This window comes from Eriocheir sinensis, chromosome 14, assembly GCF_024679095.1.
Source record: "Eriocheir sinensis breed Jianghai 21 chromosome 14, ASM2467909v1, whole genome shotgun sequence".
NCBI classification, from domain to species: domain Eukaryota; kingdom Metazoa; phylum Arthropoda; class Malacostraca; order Decapoda; family Varunidae; genus Eriocheir; species Eriocheir sinensis.
This window is the reverse complement of record NC_066522.1, coordinates 13,313,807-13,338,517: the sequence shown is the minus strand read 5'-3', so window position 1 is coordinate 13,338,517 and position 24,711 is coordinate 13,313,807. Positions and strand designations below refer to the sequence as shown.

At 44.1% G+C, this 24,711-nt stretch overlaps 2 protein-coding genes across 2 annotated transcripts; both read left to right on the top strand.

Moving 5' to 3' along the window:
- Nucleotides 1-25: 25 nt before the first annotated feature.
- On the top strand, nucleotides 26-4,031 carry LOC126998499 (plasminogen receptor (KT)-like). The gene is made up of 3 exons (XM_050860237.1): nucleotides 26-211; nucleotides 1,993-2,233; nucleotides 3,114-4,031. Exons 1-3 carry the CDS (start codon nucleotides 119-121, stop codon nucleotides 3,194-3,196), a joined length of 417 nt encoding a protein of 138 aa, XP_050716194.1. The 5' UTR covers nucleotides 26-118; the 3' UTR covers nucleotides 3,197-4,031.
- Nucleotides 4,032-5,618: 1,587 nt separating this feature from the next.
- Nucleotides 5,619-23,861, top strand: LOC126998498 (galactose-3-O-sulfotransferase 4-like). Its single transcript, XM_050860236.1, has 11 exons — nucleotides 5,619-5,913; nucleotides 10,580-10,766; nucleotides 11,213-11,331; nucleotides 13,660-13,674; nucleotides 14,142-14,442; nucleotides 14,950-15,125; nucleotides 15,681-15,807; nucleotides 16,549-16,739; nucleotides 18,418-18,496; nucleotides 21,025-21,143; nucleotides 21,851-23,861. The coding sequence occupies exons 2-11, from the start codon at nucleotides 10,728-10,730 to the stop codon at nucleotides 22,101-22,103; spliced, it is 1,419 nt and encodes a 472-aa protein (XP_050716193.1). The 5' UTR covers nucleotides 5,619-5,913; nucleotides 10,580-10,727; the 3' UTR covers nucleotides 22,104-23,861.
- Nucleotides 23,862-24,711: the final 850 nt, after the last annotated feature.

The window sequence follows — 24,711 nt, the reverse complement described above, 5'->3', positions numbered from 1 at the left end:
AGAACTCTTATCTCACCGCACGACGTGACTGAGGATAATAGGCGAGAGTGTGCCAGGCAGCCGCACCGATCGGACGGAACTGGCGAGCGGTCGGGGGAACAGCAAGAGAAAAGTAAAAATGTTCCGTGAGCTGGTGTCGACGGCAGCGGCAGCTTTAGGAAGGAAGGACGTAGGGAGCGGCCAAGTTATTCTGTCTCTCAAGGATGAACTGGTAAGCTGTAGCATACTTGTGTTGTGCTGGGTTTGGTGTCTTGGTACATACGTGTTTGTAGTATTTGGTGCCGTTCGTCATCAGTCCTTGAAGAACAGTAATTTACATATATATATATATATATATATATATATATATATATATATATATATATATATATATATATATATATATATATATATATTGAGGGGGGGGGGGGGGAAAGAGGAGGCAGGCCTTGGTGGGTCCTGCTGGTTGTCCCATGCAAGCCCGTTGTGGTGCAAGCAAGTGTTATAGTGGCGCCACCTGTCTGGAGCTCATCTTTGATCCTCTCCGAGAGAATCGAGAGTCCGTGTTGATAGATGATCTTCAGGACAGCATGTGGGAAGCCTAGTTTTGGCCACTTGGCGATGGCTGAAAAAAAAAGACCCGTGTGGGGGAGGGGGTGCAAACCACATAGTTATGTACATAGAGGGTTCCCAGAGCCTGGATTTTGAAGCAACTGGCGGCCATCTTAGAGTGACGGATGGCGAGGCAGAGAGAAATTTAACATCACATAGTTATGTCTGCTACTGCTATTTTCAAGTTAGCAGCGCCTCGGCGATCCTCTGTCAGATAGACTTGTTATTTTATTCTCCATTTTTTACCCCTGATTTTTGTTACATTGGTACATGTCATATACCATATGAATCGGAAAGATGCCCTGAATTTGAAACTGTAAACGAAAATCTAATAGAATAAAAAGTACATGAATGACAAGGACTTGAAGCAAAAAAGGTGAACAAATATGTTTATACACCACCTTATATTTTTCTCATTATTTTATTGTAAGTATACCTAAGTGCTATAAATTTGTGACCATGAAATGCAGCAATGTTTCATCAACACGATGATCGGCTCAATTTTCCAAAATATCTTAATGGTGGCTAGCTAATAGTGGTTAAGTGTAAACATGTGGAATCATGGAAATGTCGCCAATCCGTTACCCTATGGCGGCCGATCACAGAGTTACAGGCAGGAGCAGTGGCTTCACCTCTCACCGTGGCGAGAGATTGGGATTGAACCCTCTAGTATATAACTCTGTGGTGCAAACCCTTCCCCCAACCAGCCCAGATCAGGGGCTGGCCTGACTGCTCGCCATAGGACAGGGACGCAGGACCCCTGGGGGGATTAATCCCCCGGTTATCCAAAGAAAGAAGCATGAACAGAAGATAAAGAGAAAGCAGGGAAAAGACAGCTCGGGGGAGGTTGAGGGCGCTAACCTAATCCCTAATCTACTATGGAAAACGTAATAAGTCCCAGGAAAGAGGAAATATCAACGGAGAAAGAATGTTTCGGAATTCATCAATGAAAACGATAGAAAAATGCTTCTTCTTAATTCTTGCTTGAAGAATTTGGACAGCATAGTGATGAACTAGAGTAGAAAGTTGTGTGCAGCGAGAGGTGATAGCAGTTAGCAGGTTCAGAGGAATAGTCAGCTTGATATAATAAAGCTAAAAGATGGAAAGGAAAGCAACACTGCGGCAGAATTTAAGAGCCAGAAAGCAGCAGAAGGAGGAGTGGCCGTTTTGGTTGAAACCCCGAACCCTCACGCATACACAACAAGTACATACTGCATACGATATCAAACGGGCGGTGAGGACACGGGGAAGGTCTTCAAGAGATTTGCAGCGACCCCGATCCTTTCCTCTCGTCCATTCTTTATCGGAAGTGGCCTACACCGGGCATCGTTGCGGCAGGCGTCTAGTTGGCTAATCCTGCACATTTACATTAATGCAGCAACTGTTTCCTTTCTCATCAAGGCGCGTCGCCAGGAGGAGGGTGCCCACAGGATGGTCGAGCGACAGGTGGCCCTTCAGGTAGCCTTTTGCAGGGAGCGGCTCACGTGGCTGCTGCCGATGGTGGGGCTCTCCGCGGCCTTCCTTGTGGCTGGCTACCGCGTCACTAGGAGCAGCGTGGTCCTCTACCCGCTCGTGCCCATGTCCTTCGCCGTCTTCTACCAATGTGACCTCGCCTACGGCAGCAAGACCAATAGGATTAAAGGTGAGGCACTGCGAAGAAAAAGAAGAAAAAGAGTCATGCTTCTTTTATTACGCTTGTTTTCGTTATGTTTTCAAAAGCGATAGGTTAATATCTGTTAGTTTAAGGTGGCTTACAGTTTGGTTATAAAGCCGCGGCGTAGCGTGAAGAGACTGGGATATCTAGCTTGAAGAGAGGAAATATAGACCAGCACTAGGCTGCTGGAATTCCCCCGAAAACTTTGAAATATAGTATAACCATTTTTACGAGTCCTTTTTGGTGTTGGCCACTGCGGAACAGCCCCGCCCCACCACGTGCAACATCTGTGTCTCCAATTATCGGATAGTATGTGGGAAGTACAGGCCTTTCTCTCTCTCTCTCTCTCTCTCTCTCTCTCTCTCTCTCTCTCTCTCTCTCTGCTTATAAGAAAACTTTACACATTCTGTGTACATATATTTTCATATTAAGGGTCGATTTCATAGATTCCTTATAATTAACAAAATTAAAAACTGAGGAATAAGTGGATCAGCTGTCAACGGTGTAGCACACGAGAACACGAAACATTCTTAACACTATAAAGCCTTATTGGATTATTAAGTCACTAATTAGCCTATACTCATTTTGAAGTAGTAAATAGCTAACATGTATATGAGAGGAAGAGAAAGGTGTTGGGACTGTGGCGGAGGAACAATTTTGTGGCATATTCGCGTGTTCCCGAGGCACAATAACAAAAAATAAGAATACTTCGAACCTCCCATCCCTTGTTTCTGCATTCTCCTCCTCCTGCTCCTCCTCTTCCTTTTCCTCAGTAACGCACTCACTTGTTCACACTCATACTCCAGGTGTACGCACTCACTCAACCATCCACCCACGTATCCACTTACTCATTTTGCACGCATTCCAGGCATTGCTGAGCGTATCCTGGCCGAGGAGGCGAGTATGGTACACGTTCCTGAGTGGCACTACACCGGCATGACCCCGGGATGACCGCCACACCAGAATGGGCCTCGAATTATGACCCGCCCCCCAACACACACACACACACACACACACACACACACACACACACACACACACAGTCATACCCAACACTTTGCTGCTACCTGTTTTTCTTTATTACTCTTACGACCCATTTAGAAATCCCTTGACAGTTCCTATAAGTATAACATGAACTTTCTTACTCCCATAGGCTATAACTGCGCGTGGCTCAGTGCGACGGAGATGAGCGCCCAGGCCACGCGCAGATGGTACGCATTTTTTTTTTTTTTTTTTTTTTACAACAAAGGAGACAGCTCAAGGGCACAAAAAAAGGAAACAATAATAAAAAAAAGCCCGCTACTCGCTAAAGCTTAAATTTACGTTATCTTAGACCTGGAAGACTTATGCAGAAATCAAGATCAGCTTTTACTCCGCAAGGAAAGGAGTTGGATATGGAAGGAAGGGAGAGGTATGACTTTTGTTAGTATGACGGGCCGTCCACTCTGTTTTGTTGGTCTTTCTCCTCCTTCTGGACAGCACGTCTGTTGTTGTATTTGTTGTTGTTGTTGTTGTAGTTGGGCATAACAAAAATCCCGCTAATCATTGTTTCTTCTCTTTCTTTTTCTTCCTTTTTTTTGTCTTGTTTCTCTGACGACGAAAATAAATGATGACGATGTACTTAGACAACGAAGGCTGACGATTTACATTCGCAAGCCATACAAATCTGTCCTGTGTCGTTCACTCCTGTAGGCTACTCTTTTGACAAAGGTCGCCACGACCCGATGCACACACACAAATGTATGTAAATCATTTTATAAACGCACGAATAAAATAACAAAAACTACCACTGTTTATTCTTACTTTCCAGGTAAATAAGGCAGTAACAGGTAACATGATATTAACATACTGGTCACTTTCTCCACGACCTTGCACAAATAACGATACGGGGAGAGGTGGGGGGGAGAGGGAAAGCTGTGATAGGCTACGTCAAGTTATCTATATCATCACACTCCTCGTCATCTCTCCTCTTATTGACTGTCTTCAACCTCTTTGACGTACGTCGCAGTGTTGTTCCTTGTCATCTTTTATCGCTAATGGTAATCTAGGGCCGCTTTCACGGTCACTTTGTTTGTTTTGATCGTTACCAATGGCGGCGATCGACGCTATAGTTTTCCACGTGAAAGTGGCCTATGGGGTAGTGGCGGCTGCAGAGGAAGCGAGAGGTGTTGAGAGTGTGTGGCAAGGTGTGGGGCTAGGTTAACCCCGCAGCTGTCACTACCCCATCGGCCAGTTTTACGTGGGAAATACTATAGCGGCGATAACAGCCATTGGTAACGATCAAAACAAACAAAACGACTGTGAAAGCGGCCCTTAGTTGAGGAAGGTGACTGGTAACCCAGATTTCACACGGGGTCTGCGTCCTTGAGTAATGAGTGATTTCCCGCCTCAGACTTGATTAAGGAACAATGAGACGGAGATGGGCACCGAATTCACGCGCAGCTTCAGCGTACGGCCCCAACTTTACCTTTATCTTTACTATTTTCATGCTAACTGCTCCTCTAAACTTGTTAATTGCATACCTCCACCTCTGGCCCGGCCTACACAAGGTTTACTACTTTAACTCAGCCCTGTGCCAGTGGTAAGTTTGCTGGCACTGGTCAATTTGAGTTCAAAGGTCTAAACTTCGACTCTAAAGGAATATTTTTTAGCAGTTTTTAGCCTTATATCCGTAACTCATTATAAGAGTGAATTTAAGGTCGGTATTATAAGACACTTTGGCTTCTCACATTAGCTATTTCTAAAGGTCAAAAAGGGGGTCAGTCGGGTTCTAATGAGTGTTTCTTTAGGTTCACGGTACAGAGGAGGGGTCAAACTACCACCAGGGTCATTAAACTACTGGAAATGCACACAACTCCTAAGAAAGCCTTGTCAAATAGGTGTTCTTGGGCGACGAAATGTCTTATAATACGACCTCTAACTGATGGATTTAGGAATTGCGGGTGGGTGGAAAGCCAGATGGAAGCTTGCTGGCACTGGTCATCAAAATGTTATGAAAGTTTCAGGCGCATGGATATATATAAAGCCAGCCTTGACATTGCCTGCAAGGTTCATTAGGCGTTCAAGAGACTCCAAGGAAGGTTTAGGAAGAGTTTGAAGCATATGTTCTTCACTCTGATTAAAAAAAAAAGTTCTGTTCTCAGTTATTAGGATTCACTTTCCGTACTTAACCCAGAGTTCTGATCGGGCAGCAATATATTTTTCAGAACTCTGGGGACGGCATCTAGGGGGTCAGACCTTTTGTGTTCGGAACTTGAAATATACCATTTACCGTCTGGGCGCCTGCTTCATAATAAGCGATCGTCTAACACTCTAATGGAACTGATTATTATGACGTATGTAGTACACCGGGCGGGCGAGCTGGCTGGTGCATGGGACTGGAGAGCGGGCGTGCGCGGACCTGCTGTTACTGCTGCCTCTCTCTTGCCTCTGCCTCTCCTCTGGAACTCAGCGGCCGCAGTATTGATGTAGACGTCTGACTGTGTCCTACGGCTCTCCATCCCCGCTGCCGTCACCGCCCTGAATCTAGATGCTATCGTGATCCTTCTCGCTGTAGTGGTTCGATCGGTGACGTATTGGAAAGGGGCCTTTGATATTCCGCCTTAAATTGGACGTCCTCTGAAGGTGCTGTCACTGTCCTGCCGACCGTCCCTGGCTGACATTGGGCGGTAAGAAGGGCGCGGTGCATGACGTTGTGTGTGTGTGTGTGTGTGTGTGTGTGTGTGTGTGTGTGTGTGTATAGAAGAATGACACGAGTGAACGTTTGTCGAGTACCCAATTAGAGGCTGCAAAATGTAATGGTGATAAATATGTTGTACGTCATAATTAAGCGTACACATGGAGAGAGAGAGAGAGAGAGAGAGAGAGAGAGAGAGAGAGAGAGAGAGAGAGAGAGAGAGAGAGAGAGAGAGAGAGAGAGAGAGAGAGAGAGAGAGAGATTAGATTCACGAAATCCACCTCCTTACCCACAAAAGGCTCAAAGGTCAAGGAGACGGAGATGAGCACCGAGGACACGTGTAGTTTAGCGTATATACCCCTACTTAAAACCTTTCCCTTTTCAAGCACGATAGGAAGCACGGAATCATTATTTTTTTCTCGTACAATATATATTTTCCGAAGCTTTGTTATTTGCGTTTCATGGCTATAGCGTCCGAGTTTGTCCTGATTATCTATTTTTTTCCTTCACAGTCGAATCACAAGAACACACAGACGCAAAGAGGCAGATCACACACTGTCTTTAATTAAGCTTTTACCTCGCGTGTCTTAATCATTACATACATACATACATACAACGAAGCGACGAAATGGAGGAATGGAGTACAAAAGGAGTAGAAGAAAGTGGAGTGAAGTGAAAGTGGGAGTGGAGGGAATAAGAGTGGAGTGGAAGGGATGTGTTTTGTCTTATCCTGGAGTGGAACAGGGAGTAGTGAAATAAAGTGGAATAAAAGTGAAGTGGAAGGGTGAGTTGTGGAGTTGAGTGGAGTGGAGTGGAATAGTGAGCTTGGAAGAAGTACGTATATTGAGATGGGGTGGAATAGATTAACGTGGAGTGAGAGTAGAGTACGACGAAGTGAGTGAGAGGAGTGGACGACTTTAGTGAGTGGATTGAAGGGAGTGGAGTGAGTGAATTGGAACAAAGTGGAGTGGAGTGATTTCAAGTGGAACAGAAGAAGAGTAAACTCCCCGCCGTGGAAGAGTTATAACAATGTGGATTGGAACGGAGTGGGAACGGAGTGGAGTAATGGGAGTAAAGTGGAGTGTAAAGTGGAACCGAATGGGAACGGAGAGGAGCAATAAGCACAGTGGAGTGACGGAGTGGAGTGAAGCAGATTAGAATGGAGTAGCTGAGGAGTGGCAAATCTTAAAGTAAAAAAAAAAGCACAGCGGACTGGCGGAGTGGACTGGAGTAGATTGAAATGGAGTGGATGAGGAGTGGAATATCTTACAGCGAAAAAATAAGCATAGCGAAGTAGCGGAGTGGCGGGGGGATATGGAGTGGAGTGTGGAGTGATGTGGAGCTGGGGAAAGGAGGAGTGGAGGAGTGATATGATGTGGAGGAGTGTGAACGAAGATTACAAGCCGCCGACTACTCCCTATTCTCGTAAGTCACTCCCCCTCTCACTCCTTGAATGAGGCGAGAGAGAGAGAGAGAGAGAGAGAGAGAGAGAGAGAGGAAAATATCAAACACGCAACACGAGAGTCTGTCACTCCCACCCTCTCTCTCTCTCTCTCTCTCTCTCATCGATTGCGCCACATGGGGAGGGATGGGTTTCGGCTTCAGTGAGTTTTTTTTCTTCTTTTGTATAACCTTTCTAAATTTGGGCTCCCTGGGTCCCTTGCCACGCCCCCTCTGATGAAGGCTGCCTGCGTGACCGTCATGACTGCTCTCTCTCTCTCTCTCTCTCTCTCTCTCTCTCTCAAGGTTAACTCCTCCTCCTTACTTATTTGATTCCGTGGACGTAGGAAGGGAGGGGATGACCATGGGGGGATCCAGTGTTCGGTGCCCTTCAGACTGTATGGGAATTATTGACCAGTCTTCGGGAGCTGTGGTCTTAGCCTCGTATCACCAGACGCTTCGGACTCCTGTGTGTTACGACTATTCTTAAAGGTCCAAAGAGGGGGGGAGGGGGATAGGAGTGCTTATGTCTTTCATGGCGTAGCATCCTTCCAAAACTACCGCTGGGGTCGTGGATTCGCCTATGAATACCCCTTTACAACTTTTGCGAGAGCCTTTTTAGAATATATGTCTACTAAGGTTTTGAAGCGTTTAGTAATGTGGGTCTTAACCTTTCCCGACCTCACCGCACCCTTATAGTCAGTTCCAGGCATTCCAACATTTCCTAACATCTCTCTTCTGTCTCTTTCTTGTAGTTAGTTTCAGGCATTTCAGCATTTTTTTTTACATTTTTCACCTGTCTCTTCCTTGTGGTCAGTTCCAGGCATTTCAACATTTCCTATCATCTCTTTTCTGTTTCTCCCTTGTAATCAGTACCAGGCATTTCAACATTTCCTGTCCTCTCTCACCTGTCTCTCCCTTGTAATCAGTACCAGGCATTTCAACATTTCCTAACATCTCTTTTCTGTCTCTTCCTTGTGGTCAGTTCCAGGCATTTCAACATTTCCTATCATCTCTTTTCTGTTTCTCCCTTGTAATCAGTTCCAGGCATTTCAACATTTCCTAACATCTCTTTTCTGTCTCTTCCTTGTGGTCAGTTCCAGGCATTTCAACATTTCCTAACATCTCTTTTCTGTCTCTCCCTTGTAATCAGTTCCAGGCAGTTCAACATTTCCTATCCTCTCTCACCTGTCTCTCCCTTGTAATCAGTTCCAGGCAGTTCAACATTTCCTATCCTCTCTCACCTGTCTCTCCCTTGTAATCAGTTCCAGGCAGTTCAACATTTCCTAACATCTCTCACCTGTCTCTCCCTTGTAATCAGTTCCAGGCAGTTCAACATTTCCTATCCTCTCTCACCTGTCTCTCCCTTGTAATCAGTTCCAGGCAGTTCAACATTTCCTAACATCTCTCATCTGTCTCTCCTTTGCGTTCAGTTCCAGGCTCTCGACCGTCTTACATCTGAAAAAAGACTCATCACTTGCGGTATGATACATTAGGCCCTGACGAATCGTAATGCAAGGGACAGATGCCTCTATCTCTCTCTAGTAGCCTGTCCGTATACCTGATTTCAGCATCCCCTTGAAAACCCTATTACAGCACCCCAGATCGCATGTTCCTAAGGTGTAGCAGTGTTTAACGCCCGGCCTGGTACTGGTTAGGTTAGTTATGGTTAGTTTATGTTGGGTTAGGTTAGATTAGGTGCGCTCAGGGTGATGACAAGTCAATACTAATTTTCATCGGGAAATGCAATAGAAAAAGGAGTATTTGGTTAGTTTGTGAGGTAAGACACTGTTGTACCATGAACGAGGGAAAAAAAGCACTCATGAGAACCCGATTAATCCCTCGTGTCGGCCTTGGAAATGGTTCATGTGAGAGCTGAAATCGTCTGAGAGTAAAGACCTTCATTTCGTTCCTTGCCTTTCATGTAAGTCTTAGGAGTTTGCGCCGCCTCTTTCATATACCGAGGGAAAAAAAAACCTTAAAATTTGCCGCGGGATTCATCTGTTCATAAGCTTTAGGAAGGTAATTAAGGGAACGTAGAGGGATGGCTTAGAGTTAAGTGAGGACGTGAGTATAGAGGTGAGGGAACAGACACCTGCTGGCCGTGATCTTACCTGTGTTACGAGGTGAAAAATGTGAATGGTTTTTTTTTGGTGTGTGTGCGTGTGTGTGTGTGTGTGTGTGTGTGTGTGTGTGTGTGTGCACGCTTATTAAAGACTTCTCAGGTAACTCACAGCAAACAGTTACTTCACAAGGAAAGGAAAAGCTGAAAATAAATAGATGAATGAATAAATAAATAAATAAAACTCAATTATTCCAAAGCCTACTAACAAAACTTCTGCAATCATTCGTGTCCCTGAAATAATAACAAGTGTTCCTTTTTTTGCGTTGAATTAATTATTGATGCTATTTGAGTAATGTAGTCTTCCTCCTCTTCCTCTTCACTCCTCTCTCTCTCTCTCTCTCGCACACACACACACACACACACACACACACACACAAACACACGCATCAATAAAACATCAAATTCTTCATCTTCACGAGCTAAAATAAGACACGCTATCGATGTTTTTACTTTTTTTTTATTTTCCAACATTTTTCTTCACATATCAAACTGAAAACAATACAGTATCATTTCACTCACGCCAACGGTGCCATGTCACTCACTCACTCACTGAGTCACTCACTCACGCACTCATTTTCACTCACTCACTCACTCACCCACCCACACTTTTATTCACTCACTCACTTGCCTTCACTCAGCCCCACACACTCTTTCACTCACCCACAGTCACTTTCACTCACTCACTCACTCACTCACTCACTATTTTTTTCCATTTTCCAACGTTATTTTTTCACACATCAAACTGAAAACAACACCAAAACAATACCATCTCGCTTTCGCGGCTGGCAGACACAAACAACAACAACAACAACAACACCGCCACCACCACCACCACCACCACCATTACCAAACTATCACACTCAGAACACGCTACACATTCATCATCGGCTTCACACCCAAAACCATCGCGTACTAAATATAGCCACAACCCACTCAAATAGCGACAGCCAATCAATGTTATCGTTCAAGACTATTAACTGCTGATGGTGATTCGGTATAGTTATGGATGAGAAACCGGGAAATGCAGCGTGATGACTATATAGTGTGTATGGTATAGTATGGCAACGCTAACCACCACCACCACCACCACCAGCGTGAGAACATGAGTGAGAGAGGCCGCGGCGGACGAGGCGACACGCGGGCAGGCGAGGAGAGGCGAGGTGCGTGAGACCCAGCGCGGGGGAGGAGGAGGGCGAGCTGATGACCTTGGCTACTCGTGAAGGTCAGGCCGGCAGGTCACGATGGCCCGATGGAAGGAAAGCAAGGCGTCCAGGAAGAAGGTAAGTGATGGAGGAGGAGGAGGAGGAAGATAGTGGTAATGAATGAAGGGAAAGAAGTAGTAGTAGTAGTAGTAGTAGTAGTAGTAGTAGTAGTAGTAGTAGTAGTGGCAGTAGTAGTAGTAGTAGTAGTAGTAGTAGTAGTAGTAGTAGTAGTAGTAGTAGTAGTAGTAGTAGTAGTAGTAGTAGTAGTAGGAGGAGGAGGAGGAGGAGTAGGAGGAGGAGGAGGAGGAAGAGAAAGATAATGGTAGTGTAAATAGTGAGAGAAGAAAATTACGTGACAGAAAATAATAGACAAATATAATAAAAAAAAAAGTGATTATAACTCTCTCTCTCTCTCTCTCTCTCTCTCTCTCTCTCTCTCTCTCTCTCTCTCTCTCTCTCTCTCTCTCTCTCTCTCTCTCTCTCTCTCCCTATCTATCTATCTACCTTTCTCTCTCTCCGTGTAGGATGGGGGCGGGGGCAGCACGTCGGTCATGCTGCGTCTGCTGGTGCTGCTGTGCGTGGTGAGCAGCATGGCCCTGGTGCTGCAGCTCAACCTCACCAACCAGCACAACCTCATGCTCAGGTGAGGCGAACTAACGGGATCACTAAACCGTACCGAACCTCACCTAACATACTCTAACCTACAGAGACTACATTCTTCATACTATTCTAACCTATCCTTAGCTAACGTATTCTAACCTTCGTACATACTTCATACTAACTTACCCTAACGTACTCTAACCTACATAGACTCCATTCTTCATACTATCCTAACCTAACCTTAGCTAACGTATTCTAACCTACGTACATACCTCATACTAATCTACCCTAACCTACTCTAACCTACATATACACACTTCATTCTTCATACTAAGCTACCCCAGCCTTATATACTTCATACTAACCTACCCTAACCTACTCTAACTTACATATACACACTTCATTCTTCATACTAACCTACCCCAACCTTCTCTAACCTACATGCATGCCTCATACTCCATACTAGCCTAAGTCAACCTGCTCTAACCTAAGCCAGCCTACTCTAACCTAACCCAGTCTAAGTTAACCTACTCGTATTTATACTGTCCTCTAACCTAAGCTAACCTACTCTATTCTAACCTAAGTCAACCTAACCTGACCTACATGCATGCCTCATACTTCATACTATCCTAAGTCAACCTGCTCTAACCTATGCCAGCCTACTCTAACCTAACCCAGTCTAAGTTAACCTACTCTGATTTATACTGTCCTCTAACCTAAGCTAACCTACCCTATTCTAACCTAAGTCAACCTAACCTGACTTACTCTAACCTAAGCTATCCTCTAACCTAAGTCAACCTAAGCTAACTTACTTTAACCTAAGCTAAACAAATCTAAGCTAATCTCTTCAAAACAAGAAGTAAATTATAATGAAACTCTTCAATATCTTCTAATTTATTTTATCTCGACTGCTTGTTTTCGTTATTCCTTTTTATCCATGTAATACACCTTCCTCTTTGTAATATTCCTCGATTACGCCTTCTCCTCCTTCTCCTCCTCCTCCTCTTCTTCTCCGTCGTTCCCCTCCTCCTCCTTCTTTTCCTATTTCCATCTATTCTCGCTTTCCCACCCTCCATTTTTATCTCTTCAGCATCTATTTTTTTCTTCTTTCTCTACTCTTTTGTTTTCTTATCTTCATCTCAATATTATCAAACATACATCACCTTCCAATCCTTTCATTATCTCTCACCTTTCTTTTCCTCTCTCCCAGCCTGCTCCTTCTGCTTTCTCCTCCTTCCTTCCTTCCTTCCTTCCTCCTCCTCCTCCTCCTCCTCCATAACCACCGCCTCCCATCTTCTCTCGTATCAGCTCTCTTTCGTCTTTCCTTCCTTCCCCTTTTTCCTATCTCCTTTATCGCCTCTCTCTCTCTCTCTCTCTCTCTCTCTCTCTCTCTCTCTCTCTCTCTCTCTCTCTCTCTCTCTCTCTCTCTCTCTCTCTCTCTCTCTCTCTCTCTCTCTCTCTCTCTCTCTCTCTCTCTCTCTCTCTCTCTCTCTCTCTCTCTCTCTCTCTCTCTCTCTCTCTCTCTCTCTCTCTCTCTCTCTCTCTCTCTCTCTCTCTCTCTCTCTCTCTCTCTCTCTAACCACTCTTCTTTATTTATATTTATAGAAGCAGGGCTAAGCGAGCTTTTTTGTTTTCATATGTTTTTGCCCTTGAGTTGCTTCCTTTGCAGTAAAACAATCTATCTATTTCCTATCTATCTATCTATTTATATATTCATTTATCTATCTGTGTATCTATCCATCTATCTAATTAGCTATCTATTTGTCTATCTACCTATATTTCTTTTAATGTATTTATGTGTGCATGTATGTATGTATGGATTTATGTATGTATGTATGTATGTATGTATGTATGTATGTATGTATGTATGTATGTATGTATGTATGTGCGCATATATGTACCTATATATGTATCTATCTATATATTTACCAATTTCTCAGCAGAACATTAAAAAGAAAATGTCACAATTTTAAAAGAAGCAACAACAACAACAACAACAACAACAACAACAACAACAACAACAACAACAACAACAACAACAACAACCATCACCACCACCACCACCACCACAACCACCACCACCACCACCAACAACAACAACAGCAACAACAAAATCCCAGCCCACACACACACACACACACACACACACACACACACACACACACACACACACACACACACACACACACACACACACACACACACACACACACACACACACACACACACTATTCCCCCCCCCCAAAAAAAAAAAAAACTTACCTGTAGCCAGTCCTAACCTAACCTAATAATATTAACCTGATGAATAAATAACTCCCAGTAATTATCTCACACCTTCTAACACAACTTCTCTCTCTCTCCCCTTCCACAGAAACATCAAGGGAGCGTAAGTATAAACTCTAGCCTATTATTATTATTTTTTTTTGGGGGGTGGGGTCAGGACGCCGCTATAACAGAAGGAATGCAACTAAACAACTGGAGCCAAGATTAAAACATTATTATCTTAACTTTGGACACAGTAGATGATACGATGGGCATGGCAGAGTGCTTGCCAGTGTTTTTTTTGTGGGGGGGGGAGGGGCGTATACCATGGAAGACGAGGAGGAGAAGGAGGATGCAGGGAGACAGGGGAAGTGTGTGTGTGTGTGTGTGTGTGTGTGTGTACGTTTCATTATCTAGCCTCTACCCCCCACCACACCCACTCCAACACACACCCACACACCCACACACCTACACACCAACACACCCACACAGCCACGCACCCACACACTTTACTTTTCCACTCCTCCCTTCCCAACCTCACCTCCCACCACACATCCCTTGTCACCTCTCACCTCCTCATCCCCGTCGCAGGGAGGAGCCTCGGGCATGGGCGGCGCAACCAGCTGATCCCTTCTGCCGCCCCCGCCGCCACCTCGTGTTCCTCAAGACTCACAAGTGCGGCTCGTCCACCCTCCAGAGCTTGTTCCTGCGCTACGCCGCCGCCAACAATCTCTCCGTTGCCGTGCCGTACTCCGGGGTATACCTGGACGCCGCGGCCACCGGGCAGTCCCTCAGGGTGAAGGAGCTCAAGGAATCGCCCTTCGCGCCGCCCTCCGGAAAGTATCATCTGCTGGTCCACCACACGAGGCTGAACGTCCGCGCCATGCAGCAGGTAAGGACGCAGCAGGGAGGGGAAGAGGGACAGAATAAAGGCGCAGAAGGGAGGCGAAGAGGGGCAGAATAAAGGCGCAGAAGGGAGGAGAAAAGGGGCAGAATGAAGGCGCAGAGGGGAGGAGAAAAGGATTGTCTGTGGTGGAAAGGACTGTGTAAGGACGTAGAAGAGAAGGGGTGAGGGAGGATATTTGTGGCGGAAAGGATGCATAAGGACATTGAAGGGAAAGGAAGAGGGATGTCCGTGGCGGTAAGGACAGTGGAAGGACGCAGGAGGGAGGGGCAGAGAGATGTCCGTGGCGGTAAGGACAGTTTATAAGGACGTAGAAAGGACAGGGAGAGGGACGCAGAAGGGAAGGAGAGAGCAGAGTATACCATCATAATAATCATCAAGGTTGTAACTGGATCACAATCACAATCACAACCTTCCTCCTCCTCATCATCATCATCTTCATCACCATTACGACCACAACGACACCCCCCCACAACCCCCCACCCCCTTTTTCAGATCACCTACAACGACTCGGTGTGGGTGACGATTCTTCGGGAGCCCGCCGCCGTCTTCGAGTCCATGTTCCACTATTACCGCCTCCACAAGTTCTACGGCGCCACCTTCGACCACCTCGTCTGGAAGCTCGGGGCCAGGGACGGGGGCAAGTTCTTTCTCAAGAATGCGGAAACTAGGTAAGGAGGGGGGGGTGAGGGGGTTACTACTACTACTACTACTACTACTACTACTACTACTACTACTGCTACTGCTACTACTACTACTACTACTACTACTATATACGTTTTCTGTAGGTATTTTTTATCTTATTCACACCATGTAGTGCCTAGACTTTATATTACTGTGTTTTTCCCTTATATTTCTCATCCTATTCTTCCTTTTCCTCCTGTTTTTCCTGCTCCCCCTTCTCTTCCTACTCCTGCTCTTACTCTTGATCCTTCTGTTCCTCCTCATCCTTCTGCTCCTCCTTCTCCTCCTCATTCTTCTTCTCTACCTATGATTATTCCTCTCCTTCCCCCTCCTTCTCCCTCCTCATCCTTCTGCTCCTCCTCCTCCTCCTCCTTCTTCTCAATTAACCTATTATTACTCCTCTCCTTTCCCCTCCTTTTCCCTCTTCTCATCTTCATTCTTCACCTTCTTCTTTATCCACGTCTTTGTTTTCATCGTCTTCATCGCCCTGTTCCTCCCAATCCTCCTCCTCATTCCACTGGTCGTCCACCTCTTGTCCTCAGGTATCAGGGCCGACTAGGGAGGAACCAGATGAGCTTCGATCTGGGGCTGGACGACCTCGACACCCACATGGAGTCTGTTCTTCGGGACGCCATCAAGATTCTCGACGACACCTTCCACTTGGTGCTGGTGAGGACGAACACACACACACACACACACACACACACACACACACACACACGGTACGGTAGGTGTATATATGTAATGAGAGTCAAAAGTTACGTTGTTGTTATTATTTTTTTTTTTACTTAATTTTTCAGTCTTTGTGTTTTGGCTTTGGTTCTCTCTCTCTCTCTCTCTCTCTCTCTCTCTCTCTCTCTCTCTCTCTCTCTCTCTCTCTCTCTCTCTCTCTCTCTCTCTCTCTCTCTCTCTCTCTCTCTCTCTCTCTCTCTCTCTCTCTCTCTCTCTCTCTCTCTCTCTGTTTATTTGTTTTTCTTTCATTTGGCGATATAGATTTCTTTTATGGGTCTCTATAACTCCTTTTCTCTCTGTTTATCCATCCATCTATCTATCTATTTATTTATCTATCTACCTTTCTATCTATCTATCTATCAACCACTCTATCTCCCCCCTACGTATACTAAACCCGGTATACTAAACCAAATCCATCCATCTATCTATCTATTTATTTATTTATCTACCTTTATCTGTCTATCTATCAACCACTCTATCTCTCCCCTACGTATACTAAACCCGGTATACTAAACCAAATCCATCCATCTATCTATCTATTTATTTATTGATCTACCTTTATCTATCTATCAACCTCTCTTATCTCCCCCCTACGTATACTAAACCCAGACCCAGACCAACGCACATCGCACATCTTCACCCTTTTGTACGGATCACCTCCTCCCTCTCTTCGCACAGATAGCGGAGCGCATGGACGAGTCGCTGGTCCTGCTCAGGCATCTCATGTGCTGGAGTGAGGACGACACGGTGGCCATGGCCCGCAACGTGAGGAAGGACCAGTACCGTAGTTACCTCAGCGAGCAGGCAGTGGCCACGCTGGAGCACTTCAACGCCGCGGATGTGAAGCTGTACGCGTTCTTCAAGGAAAAGTGAGTGAGTGTGTGTGTGTGAGTGTGTGTGTGTGTGTGTGTGTGTGTGTGTGTGTGTGTTTAAATGAAGGCTAGTCGCATTGTTTTGTTTTTTTCGTTTTTTTTATGGTTTGTTGTGTTAATGAGTAAAAAAAAATTATGGCTACCTGTGTCGATGTAACGATACTGATAGACAGATAGATAGATAGATAGATAGATAGATAGATAGATAGATAGATAGATAGATAGATAGATAGATAGACAGAGTGCTTGGTAAATAAATGATATAAATCGATTGCTATATAACTAGATAAATGAACATACGGTTGGATCGATTGTTGGATAAATATATAGATGGAATGATAGATAGATAGGTAGATAAATAGATAGATAGATAGATAGATAAACATGTACGAAAAATGATACAAAGTTAGTCGAAGAGGGAGGTTAGTATTTCGACGGTTATGTAATAAAATCAATAACCAATGGTGAAGAGAAAACGTTATTGACTGACAGAATGATTACAGAGGCTGATCACAAGGAAACAACATTAATTTATATAGATTTTTTTTTTTGCCTGACGTCTAAATATTCGTCACCTTCGTAAACAAACCGCCTAAGTCATTATTTTATACTTTACAGGAGATCAGAAAAGAACTGTCATCATCTCATTTGGCTTCAGATTTAGGCAGAAATGAAAAGGCCAATTCTAGAACACTCAAACCCTGAATGACGAAGGCAACTATACAAAAATGGGCGTCACGTTGAAAAATTGATGTAGACAAAAACCTGAAAATTGATGTACAAAAACCTGGAAATTGATGTAGACAAAAACCTGGAAATTGATGTAGACAAAAACCTGGAAATTGATGTAGACAAAAACCTGGAAATTGATGTAGACAAAAACCTAGAAATTGATGTAGACAAAAACCTGGAAATTGATGTAGACAAAAACCTGGAAATTGATGTAGACAAAAACCTGGAAGTTGATGTAGACAAAAACCTGGAAATTGATGTAGACAAAAACCTGGAAATTGATGTAGACAAAAACCTGGAAATTGATGTAGACAAAAACCTGGAAATTGATGTAGACAAAAACCTGGAAATTGATGTAGACAAAAACCTGGAAATTGATGTAGACAAAAACCTGGAAATTGATGTAGACAAAAACCTGGAAATTGATGTAGACAAAAACCTGGAAATCTCTGAAAAATGACTTAGGCGATTATTTTATGAGGGTGACGATATGCGTTTAAGTATTCTCTACACATCCATTTATCTGTTGTAATGGCGATGATAAAGATAAGAAGTTCAACAAACGTTTATATAATTTTGTACTGTTGTTGTTTTCTTATCTTTTTTTTTTCAAGGTTTAGTTATGTAACCGTAACCGTAGCCTAGTCATTTCTTTTCTTTCTTGTTTTGTAATTTAAGTATAAAGTCTCTCTCTCTCTCTCTCTCTCTCTCTCTCTCTCTCTCTCTCTCTCTCTCTCTCTCTCTCTCTCTCTCTCTCTCTCTCGTAATCACTGCCTTATCTATATTTGTTTCTAAGTTTAGCTACGTAACAAGTGCATTATCTTTTTCTCGTTATGTAATTTAGATATCAAAGTCTCTCTCTCTCTCTCTCTCTCTCTCTCTCTCTCTCTCTCTCTCTCTCTCTCTCTCTCTCTCTCTCACACCTCGTCATCGCCGCCTGCAGGTTCGACAAGCACGTGGAGGCCTTCGGGCGGGGGCGGATGGAGCGCGAAGTGGTGGCCTTGCGCGCGAAGAGAGACAAGGTGAGTGGCTACCCCTCTTCCCATGCTCTTTGAAGTGACCTCGCCTCCGTTTTCTTCACAGCCTCTTTTATCTTTTTATCTACTCCTTCTTCATTTTAATTATATAGGTCCGATCAGTTACATAAGCCACCAGAATGAGTTTACAAGTGTCTAAACAGAACGACTTGTGTTTATTTATTTATTTTATTTATTTTTGTATGAAGCACTGAAGATTGTTACAGAACTTTCATGAGGAGGAGTTGTCGTCTGCTTCTCTCTCTCTCTCTCTCTCTCTCTCTCTCTCTCTCTCTCTCTCTCTCTCTCTCTCTCTCTCTCTCTCTCTCTCTCTCTGCTATTACAGAAAATTAGGTGGCACGTTTTATTTCATTCTTTCCTTCCTTCCTTCCTTCCTTCCTTCCCTTCCTCTTTCTTTCTTTCCTGCCTTCTTTTCTTTCTTTCTTCCTTTCTTCCTTTTAATTCATTTATTTATTTTTTTATCTATATTTAACTGTCTATCTGTCTATCTATCTATCTATCTATCTATCTGTCTGTCTATCTATGCACCTATCTATCTATCTATATATCTGTCTATCTATCTACCACTATTACAGAAAAAGAAAAGTAGGGGACACTGTCTTCCTGCAACCAACAAGTATAAGTGGTGGTTGATAGATGTGCTGGTGGTGGTGGTGGTAGTGGTAGTAGTGGTGGTAGTGGTGGTGGTGGTGGTGGTGCCGTAACGTCTGCTTCCCAAACACCAACCAACAAACATCGTAGTAATAGCGAGGGGTCGGGCGGGACAAGGTAATGATGATGAAGTGATGGTCTGCCGGGCATTGAAGTGACGCCCATCCAGTTTATTGCAAATGATGGAGGGAAGATTATTATAGTGATGGTGGTGGGGGTGATGGTGGCTGTGGGGGTTATTACAGTGATGGTGATTGTGATAATGGAGAACGACGCATTGATGGTGATGGCAGAAGATGGGAAGAGAGACAGAGAGAGGAGATTAGAGGATAAAGTTGGGGTGAGAACGAGAAGGGTGAGAAAAGAAAGAGAGGTGAAGGAATAATACGAAAAGAAGAGAAAGGAAGGAAAGGGAAGGGAAATGGAAGATGAAGGGTGTCAAGGGAAGTTAGGGAGGGATCGAGATGGGAGAAGATGGGAGGGAATATGTGAAAAGAAAAGAAAGAAAGGGAATGGAAGAAAATAGAAGACTAAGGAAGGTATGGGAAGGGAGAAAATTACAGATAATGGGAAGAGGAGAGAGAGAAGAGAACTTGGGTATTGACAGGATGAAGGAAGGAAGGAAGGAAAACGTAAAGGAAGGGATGTGAAAAGAAAAGAAAGGGAATGGAAGAAAATAGAAGACAAAGGAAGGTATGAGAAGGGAGAAAATTGCAGATAATGGGAAGAGGAGAGAGAGAAGAGACCTTGGGTATTGACAGTATGAAGGAAGGAAGAAAGGAAAACGTAAGGGAAGGGATGTGAAAAGAAAAGAGGAAGAGGAGAGAGAAGAGACCTTGGGTATTGACAGTATGAAGGAAGGAAGAAAGGAAAACGTAAGGGAAGGGATGTGAAAAGAAAAGAAAGGGAATGGAAGAAAATAGAAGACAAAGGAAGGTATTGGACGGGAGAAAATTGCAGATAATGGGAAGAAGAGAGAGAGAAGAGAACTTGGGTATTGACAGGATGAAGGAAGGAAGGAAGGAAAACGTAAAGGAAGGGATGTGAAAAGAAAAGAAAGAAAGGGAATGGAAGAAAATAGAAGACAAAGGAAGGTATGGGAAGGGAGAAAATTGCAGATAATGGGAAGAAGAGAGAGAGAAGAGACCTTGGGTATTAACAGTATGAAGGAAGGAAAACGAAAGGGAAGGGAAGGATAAATACAATGATCGACAGAATATACGAAAAAAAGGGAATAGAAAATATCACGGGTGGCGATGAAGAGAGAGAAATGAGAGAAGGGGAAATGGAAGGGAGAGAAAGTGAAATGATAGGCTATAGCAAAAGAAGGAAAGGAAAATAGCTTGGATACCGATAGAAAAGTGAGGCTGCCTACAAAGACTTACTAAGGGTCATATTCTTAAGCACACATATTTGACAGGGTTTTCGTAGAGGTTGTGAGCATTTCCATGGGTAATTTTATGGCCCTGGTGGTAGTTTGACAAAGTTTCTGGACCATGAAGGTAAAGAAATACTCATTGGAACGCGTTTGACCTTATTATTAACCTTAAGAAACGATTTATATATGAGAAGGAAGCGTTTAAGTATACCGCCCTAACCTCCCGACCAGCGTTGCCAAATTGTCGTACTCTGAACATTGCATTTATCAATTTTAGACTCGAAGACTGCCGCAACCACACAAACAACTATAGAATATTAAAGTTAACGTTAAAACTGTGATTTATTGATGCTCTTTCTGTTTTTTGCTATAGTTACCGGTCAGAAACTACGACAATGCAATGCGATGAGTACGATAATTTGGCAACGCTGCGAGTCCCGACCCTCAACTGAACTAAAGTCGAGCCTCCTTTTTGTCGCGGCAGGTGTGGAAGCAGTGCGGCCTGAGGGAGTCACGGTCCTCGTCCTCCTCCAAGCACCGCCAGACCCCCGGCAAGGACCACCACGTCATCGAGTATCAGGTGCACGTCAACGGCTCCAGCAGGTGAGGACAGGAGGAGGGGGAGAGGGAGAGGAGGAAAAGAGGAGAGGGAGAAAAGGAAAAGAAGCGGAGGAGAAGCGAACCTACATCATACACTCCTACTGTTATATTCCTCCCTCCTTACCTTCTACACAGTGTTGCCAAATTATCGTACTCAGCGCATTGCATTTTCGTAGTTTCTGACCAATAAGTATACCAGAAAAAACGAAAACGATCAATATTTAACAGTTTTAACGATAACTTTAAATTTCTATCGTTAGTTGTGTGGTTACGACCGTCTTGGAGCCTAAAAATGATAGATGCAGTAGTCAGAGTACGACAATTTGGCAACGCTGCTTCTACATTAATTAACCCACTTCCCCTTCTGGCTATACCCTTGATATGATAAAAAGAAGGGCAGGAGGAGACGACGACGAGAAGGGAGGAGGAGTTGCTGTACTAGGAAATGGAGGAGATGAATAGGTTAGAGGAGGAGGAGAGTTAGGGGGTCTTTGGAATGGTGGAAATTGTGTAAATGATGGAACATAGGTCATGAGTGTTCTGTGCCATAAATCTTACAGTTGGATCATTTGAAGAGGAGGAGCAGCGTATTAGCGATATCCAGGAACTTTAAAGATGCAAGTTAGCAAAGGTTGTGATTGAATGACCGCAGGTGTCGTTTATGTGTGTTACATTGTTCATCTTTTAAGTTCGCAACATTGCCTTCACAGTTCGGCGCGCAAGCTGCGGAAATACTGCCAGGAACTGATCGAGTCGGGCACGGACCTGACGCAGATGCTACGCTGGAAGCAGTACACCCGCTACCATCAACGCGCCGCCCGCTCCTCCCTGGATTTGTCTTGGTCCCAGACTCTCAAGAAGAAAACAAAGAGGAAACCGCGGAGAGTCGCAGCGTTGGCAGGCCGTCGCACGCATCGCAAGGAGAGGCGTCCAGCCGCGGGCCACCGCCGCCCGCAGACTTAACGAATTTTAGAGGAACTTGTCGTCCGCTAGCTTACTGTTGATGTCTTTGATGGAGAAGAAAACTACAGTCTATCAAGCCGTGTCCATGTCACGTTCGCATATCAGCATGAATAGATATATATGGTGGCGGGTCGTGCCAGGGCCTTGGTCGTGCAGACTTGCGGAAAATACTCCTGAATGATCTCTGCGGCCCTGCTCGTCCACGTCCTTCCTTGTTGCCTGTAACCTGATGTATTTCTTGACTTTTGTAACCTTCTCGGCAGTAATTTCTCTTATACATGCATAGAGCGTCGAGCAGTCGTCGCCACTGCAGGACAAGCGTAAACACAGTCTGAACACGCAATGTATACATCGATCGGTGTTGTGCCTTACTGTGCGAGGGATGACGTGCATGCAGCCCAGCCAGGCCGACCAGCAGAGGGATACGAGAGGCTGAAAAGACGGCTGCCGCAGGTTGACGCTCACACCGACAGAGGCTGGCCATGGTGCTGGGTCTGTAGAAGTGAGAGATGAGGGTCGGACGTCATGCAAGGTTAGTATTCTTTTTACAGCAAGGGGGGCAGCTCAAGGGCAAAAAGCAAAACCAGCAACAAAAAAAGCCCGCTAAACTGCTCCAACAAAAGAAAAAAGAACAAGAGGAAGATAAATGACGCTTGTGAGACAGGGAAATAGGAAGAGGAGATAAACCAAATAAAGATGGGAAGAAGAACAGGGAATACTAATAGACAGGGTTTGTATAGGAATGAAGGATCAGCAAGTTATAAAACACAGGTCGCGTTCTTGGAAGAGTGATGATGAGGCGAAACGGCTGTATAGGTATAGCGAACTTGGTCTTGTTGTAATATACTCCGTCAGTGTCAGTCGTGATTGCTTTCCTTGGGTTATATTTGGATGGATGACCGCCAGCAAACCCACGCATTATTGATAGATGTGACTCATGATATGTCGCCAAACGTACCTGTATCTTCCACTCCACGTGAGCGATCGTGTTTATAGCTAAGAACATATATATATAGATGGCTTTATCATGGCGAAGTATGTTGATTGATAGATAAAGGCTGCATGGTTGGCACTCGTCACGCATTGGCAGTCGTTAATTACATATACCACCCCGATGAAGCACACTCTTGTTGTTCTTCAAGTCGTGATCTGCAGTTTGACGATTCCGTTGTATGCAAGCAAACTTTTGAAGCACGCAATGTCCATCTTGATATTATTATTGTGTCTGTCGTTATTATTTCCATCGACTTCTTGTGTGTTCAACTTTAGTGATGGTTGCTGTTTATGGTAATTTCCAACAAGGAATTAACGATCAGAAAGGCGTCAACACACAAGTGAAGAGAAAACGGAAACAGAGGATCCAAAACCAGGCGATAAGAGAGACGATCGATGTTTTGCAATGCACTGACGACCAAAATATTGAATAGTATATCTTGTCATGTGAACTCTGACTGATTTGTATGATTTCAGTTTGTTTTTATCAATGCAACATCGGAAAATGATAACACACACACACACACACACACACACACACACACACACACACACACACAGAGAGAGAGAGAGAGAGAGAGAGAGAGAGAGAGAGAGAGAGAGAGAGAGAGAGAGAGAGAGAGAGAGAGAGAGAGAGAGAGAGAGAGAGAGAGAGAGAGAGAGAGAGAGAGAGAGAGAGAGAGAAATATCATGTATCTGCAAATCTGATGTTTTCCAAGTCGTCTGTCATTCAAATACCATGTCAAATAAAAATAATTAAATGAATGAATCGTTTGTGTTTATTCTTTAACAAATGCGACGTTTTATTATTATTATTATTATTATTATTATTATTATTATTATTATTATTATTATTATTATTATTATTGTTATTATTATTATTTTTAGGCACAACATATAGCACCGGGAGGCGAATTTTATTTATAGTGGCTGCCGTGGTGTATGTCTCTTGCTTGGCCCATGCAGGATCAAAGGACACAAGAAACGCTACCTAAAGATGTGTGTACGTAATTTCTTTGTGTCTTAAATTCACTACAGAAACCTATAGAAGATACGATATTTGTCAATCACAGACAAAGACAATGAAAGCCTGTTTAGATTCTATTTGCGTTACCGCTCGACGTAAATACTTTCGATTTTATTTGCGTTACCGTTCGACGTGAATACTTTCGTTTTCTATTTCATCTCTCCTCGCTCCACCTGCTGACGTCATTTTCTGCGCCCCGGTTGACCCTGTGTCCTTTGATCCTGGGCCCATGCTGCCCCCCGGTGCTTCTCTTATCGAAGTCGCTGAAGTTAAGAGTTGATTGAAGATATGAGCATCATGTGGGCGATGGTTGAAAATTGTCAGCGTATATCGGTGGGTGTTGATCTTAAAGTTACAGGTGACTTGAGATTTCTCCCTGGTCAGAGTCTTGTAACGGCAGCCCATGAGAACCACTTGGCCACTGCCTCCCCGAACTTGATATCTAAGGTTGCAGGAGTGACTTTATATCTTTCAAGAATTTAGCAGGTATTTAGAATCCTGACCTGAATAAACGTGAAAGATTATTATTGCCACTGAATGCACCAAGGTTTGCAGCAGTAGAGGCTCTTAGGGGAGACATATGGGATG